Here is a 5742-nt window from a genome sequence, read left to right on the forward strand (position 1 = left end):
TAATATACATGATTACTGAAAATGTTTTTACATTACTGTAAAGACAAGTAGGGGGATAATAGGTAGCTCAAATTATTTGAATATTTGGACGGGATTGCATGAAAATAAAGTCCAAAATTTTGTTTGCAAAACTTTCTGGCTTTAATAGCAAGAGATATTGAAATTTGAAAGTGAGAGACCAAAGCTTTGGCTTTAATAGCAAGTTTGAAAGTGAGAGACTAAAGTTACCGAATAATACTGTATTTTTATTTTTGTTAAATTAGAAAAAAATTATATGGGATTTAATGAATTAAAAATTTATAAATATTTGTTTAATCCATCAATCTTTATTTTTGTTAAACATTCTTTAGTTATTTTTTTAAATTAAATGTTTAACAAATAGTCTTTGGTTGAATCCCTTATTCCTTAGCCAAACACATCTTTAAATTAAAAGTTAGACAAATATTCTTATAGTATCCCATTCTTGTTTCTCTGTGAATCAAACATACCATACCTTAGTTCTTCCACCGTAAGAAACCAATCCTATACCGTTGGATATATCATTTTTTAATCGATGGTGGGAAACTTTTCTTCTTCTTTTTTTCTCCCTTTCCCGAATTAACCCCGCTTCCTTCCAATTTCCAACCAAACCCCCTTCCAGCAGCCATCATCGGCTGGAACACACGTGCGGCGTCCGTGGCCGCCGTCGACCTCACGGTGAGGGTCCTTGGACGGCGACATCTTCACCGTTAAGGGCTTTCCGCTCTCTACACCTGTCTCTGCGCCTCAAATGATTGACCCGTTGCTGACGCCGTTAGTGGTGCTGAAATGGGTGGTATTCTGGGACGAGGGGAAGATGCAGAAGATGGAAAAAGGGGAGAGAAGGAGGGTAATTCGGGAAAAGAATAAAAAAGAATCTCATCCGTCGATTTTGAAAATGAAAACATCCCAACGCTACAAAATTGGTTTCCCACGGTGGGAGACCTGTGACACTTTCCCACTCTACCAAACAGAGCATAAGGGAGAGGGAGAAAGGATACAACAAAAGCAACTACTTTAGTTGTTCAGTACTTCTCTATTTCCTGTGGTTCCACGCACTTTCTCTATCTGTAAGCTCTCTCTTTCTCTCATTATATCTTGTTTCCTTAAAATAGTTATTGTAATCTTTCTATTCAGAATTCAAGTTTCAAGAATCAAACCCTAGTTTAGTTTCTTTTAACGATTAACCCTCTCTATCTTTTTTTCACTGTAGACGTTTTCAAATTTGAAGTCAAACACGTTCAACGTCGCCCTTTGTGATTAATTCCCATATCGTTTCCACGGAAGCTTTTTCTAGCAGTAAGCTTCGCGATCTATGAATTCTTTTTGTTTCATACCTAGATCTTCTTGTTCTTGAACACTGTTTAAAAGGGACTTTTATTATTTGGCTTTATTAGAAAGTAATCAAAATTATTTAGACCCAAGAGAGTACTTTGCTTATTGAGTTTAGTTATGATTTTAGTTGACTTGAGCTTAGTTGCATAAATGCATAATTCTCTCAATAAACCTGTGACTCACAGCACTTGTGTACCGCATTTTAGGTTATCTTTAATGGAAGTCTTCTAATAGTAACGTAAAAGATGACAAAAGATTACTAACTGCTTTCCTAGATGAACTTATTCAGCAAAAATAAAATAAAATTACATAGATGAACCGACTTCTCTTTATAAGAACTCTTTTGATAATAATTTAAAAGATGACATACTACTTACCTAAATGATGTGTGTTTCAATCCATATCCGAATTCAAGTCCCCTATATCGAATATCCATTTGGATGCATTGAACATTGTTGTATTAAGGAATGCTAGTAACACACTCTCTAACTAACATACTCCCCGCTGGTTTAAAAGTTTATTGAAACTACAAAATCAGGAGAGAGACTCGCCAAAAGAGGAGTTCAACCCACCAAAATGTGTGGATTCCAATAAATTTCAACCGATATTAGTGTGTTGTTATCATTTCTCTTGTTGTATATCTTATTTACTACTTGTGTGGCTAACATAATTCTCTTAATAATCCCTGTGGGTGGGTTCTCTTTCATCTTTAAAGGAAGTCTTGCAATAATAATGTGAAAGGTGACAAACCGCCTGCCAACATGAACTGCGTGTCAATCCTTTTCCGAATTCTACTCCCCTATGTTGGCTATCCACACAGATGCATTGAACATTATTGTATATCATAACTATGACTTGCAAGGCTTACATAATTCTATCAACAACCTGCATAGTGTGTACTAAATTCACAGCACATGTACCGCTTACCGCGTTCTCTTTAAAAGAATTTGTGGTAATAATGTAAAAGATGTCAAAGTCAAACCACGTACCTACACAAACCGTGAGCTAATTTTTTTTTCTGAATTCGACACCCTTATATAGACTATCCATGCGTTGAATATGTTTGTATACCATAACTAGTACCATATATGGCTTAGATACATTAATGAACCCAATTAAATATTTTATGCATGTTATTCCCATCTAAAGCGGTCTTTGTGGATTTGTGATTTATGCAGGATAGGATTTAGGTTGAAGTCAGGACAAATATGGCCGATTTGGAGAATTTGCTTTTGGAGGCTGCGGGGAGAACTGGTACAGCTGGTAGAAATCGTCATTCTCTTCCACCTTCAAGGAGACGACATGATGGCGCCTATTCAGATGGTGGGAGTGATTCTAGGGATGACGATTCAGATGACGAACTCAATTATGCAAGCAGAAAGCCCTCTGGATCACAAGTTCCTCTGAAGAAAAGACTAGATCCAACAGAAAGAGATGATGATTTAGGCAGTCAGGAAGAAGCAGATGATGATGGTCGCAGCGATCATGATGGTGATAGCAGTGATGAATCAAATATTGGCGATGATCTCTACAAGGATGAGGATGACAGGCGAAAGCTTTCTGAGATGACTGAACTTCAAAGAGAGATGATCTTATCGGACAGGGCTACAAAAAAGGATGATAAAAATTTGTTGGGAAAGATAGCATCAAAGCGTGAGAAAGGAAAGGCAGCAGCACCCAGAAAACAGTCTCCCCCCATGTCGTCATCGCGCATGCGTGCATCAGCCAGATCTGCTGACAGGTCAGCCAAGAATGATGCGTTAAATGAATTGCGTGCAAAGCGATTGAAACAGCAAGATCCGGAAGCTCACCGGAGACTGAGAGAGGCATCAAGAAATGCAGGGCCCCGGCATTTTTCTCCGCCAAAGCGCAAAACGTTCACATCAACAAGTCTCAGTAGTTCAAGTCATAGTGAGAGTGAAAGTAGGTCCCATAGTGACGATGAAGGGTCAACTGGGGATGGAGGAATTGCTGACAGTGATGATGACAGGGCACTAGCTGGGTCTGAGGGTCCATCATTTCAGGATATAAAGGAAATAACTATTCGCAGATCAAAACTTGCCAAATGGTTTATGGAGCCTTTCTTTGAGGAGTTAATAGTTGGTTGCTTTGTAAGAGTGGGAATTGGTAGATCAAAAACTGGACCAATCTACCGACTCTGCATGGTGAAAAATGTTGATGCTTCAGAACCTGATCGACAGTATAAATTAGAAAATAAAACTACCTACAAGTATTTGAATGTTGTTTGGGGAAATGAAAGTTCTGCTGCTAGGTGGCAAATGGCTATGGTTAGTGACTCTGCTCCAATTGAAGAGGAGTTCAAACAGTGGGTTAAGGAAGTAGATTGCAGTGGCGGCCGGATGCCAAGTAAACAAGACGTGCTAGAAAAAAAGCAAGCTATCCAAAAAGCCATCACATTTGTCTACTCAGCGGCTACTGTGAAGCAGATGTTACAAGAGAAAAAGTCTGCCTCAACAAGGCCACTGAATGTTGCTGCTGAGAAGGATCGGCTGAGGAGGGAATTGGAAATAGCACAAAGTAAGCATGATGAGGCAGAAGTGGAGAGGATCAAGACAAGACTGCAAGAATTAGAGGCATCGAGACAAGCAAAGCAGAAGGATGCCAAGGCATTGAAACTGGCTGAGATGAATAGAAAAAACAGGTTTGAGAACTTCAAGAATGCTTCTGAATTGAAGCCAGTGAATATAGGTTTGAAAGCAGGGGAGGCAGGTTATGATCCATTTTCAAGGAGATGGACTAGATCAAGGAATTACTATGCTGCAAAACCTGGTGAAAAGGCTGCAGCTGGAAATAATATTGTCAATGGCAATGTGGCTGGTGCTGGCAGCAATGCAACAGGAGCACCAGTGACAGCCGAGGCTGGCATGGTGGCTACCGCTGCTGCCTTGGAAGCTGCTGCTGGTGCTGGGAAGTTGGTGGATACAAGTGCTCCTGTGGATCAAGGGACAGAGTCAAATATGCTGCACAATTTCGAGCTGCCAATTTCATTAGCATTACTTCAAAAGTATGGTGGGGCTCCAGGAGCTCAGGCAGGATTTATGGCAAGAAAACAAAGAATAGAATCAACAGTTGGATTTAGAGTCTCTGAAAATGATGGTAGGAGGCATGCGTTGACGCTGACAGTCAGTGATTACAAAAGAAGAAGAGGGCTTCTTTGAAATTTGTTGCTGCTCTTGCAGTATGCCAGTTGAGGTAAGTCCGAGGCTCTATGAGCTGATGGTTTGTGTTGTGTTGACTGTAATATTATGTATTTTGATTTTTTTAAGCGGTCATGTTTCCATAGATTTTTTATTTCTCAATGCTCAAACATAAAACAATAGATATTTCATAAATGTTAGTGAAGAATGTGTGTAATTTAACAATGCTATTTAGCCAGATTGTTGGAAGTTAAAGAGAAAGCTTGATAAATGCACATGAAATCTGATATCATGGTGAAATATTACAGACTATCTGTCCTCTTGAGTTGAGACTGTTATTGTCTAGAAGAACTTTTGTTTCACTTTCAATTTCCTGTGTGCTGTGCTAAGTGTTATACTTATCCACGGACTTTTCTTGTGCTCTTGTTTTCTGGTATAGGAAGGGTTCTCTTAAGAACTGTTGTAGTTGTTATGGCAAGCAATAGTAGCTACCTCATTTGCTCATTGTATTCATGATAAACAGATTCAAAGTATAAATCATTTAAAAAAACAATGGTGAAATGCAAAATAATGGCATCTGAAACCATAATGTTACTTATGGGCTAAAATAGAGAAATATATGGTCGAGGTGTGGCATTCATGATATGGTATGGAAGATATATGAACCTTGTTATTTACGTTATTTATCCATCGTATTTCAACCGCTTGAATTGAGTTGTTTCCACACTTAGTTTAATATAAGAACATTTTTTTGTGAATTTCTTGAGTTACCAAATTGTGCTTAAAGTCATTTTCTCTTTGAATTACCTCTTCATTTTTTCTATTTTTTTCCTTTTTTTATTTTAATTTTTTTTTTTGTTCTGGGTGAAAATTATAAAATCTAACTAGTATTATATGATACGGAAACCATTTTCGTAAAAAATGAATCGAACTGACAGAAAAAGTAAAGAGAAAAGAATCATTAGTGGTTCTTAATTAAATACACACACTAGCGCACCTACTTACATAATTTATCTTTCAATCACTCAAATTGTCTCTTTTAATGGCGATTTAAAAAAATAATTCTCTTCTAATATTAGGCTTGGAAATTGGAATTGTCATATACGGTCAAAATGAGGCTGTTATAACAAATGTGAAAGTTGTCATTATGCTGAAGATTAGGCCACAAGAGCTTTTCCTGGGATGTATGCATCATGGTCAAGTTGAATATTTATACTGTAAGACTACAAAC

General features: G+C 37.9%; 1 protein-coding gene across 2 annotated transcripts; it reads left to right on the forward strand.

The window, feature by feature from the left end:
* The first annotated feature begins 623 nt into the window (after positions 1-623).
* On the forward strand, positions 624-4880 carry LOC114375344 (protein RTF1 homolog). 2 transcript variants are annotated; one of them, XM_028333120.1, is made up of 3 exons: positions 624-1088; positions 1232-1317; positions 2532-4880. In XM_028333120.1, the coding sequence occupies exon 3, from the start codon at positions 2562-2564 to the stop codon at positions 4530-4532; it is 1971 nt and encodes a 656-aa protein (XP_028188921.1). In that variant the 5' UTR covers positions 624-1088; positions 1232-1317; positions 2532-2561; the 3' UTR covers positions 4533-4880. The 2 variants fall into 2 exon arrangements, with proteins under 2 accessions (XP_028188921.1, XP_028188922.1); XM_028333121.1 differs by lacking the exon at positions 1232-1317.
* Positions 4881-5742: the final 862 nt, after the last annotated feature.

This window comes from Glycine soja, chromosome 11 (genome assembly GCF_004193775.1).
Source record: "Glycine soja cultivar W05 chromosome 11, ASM419377v2, whole genome shotgun sequence".
In the NCBI taxonomy this organism is placed as follows: Eukaryota; Viridiplantae; Streptophyta; class Magnoliopsida; order Fabales; family Fabaceae; genus Glycine; species Glycine soja.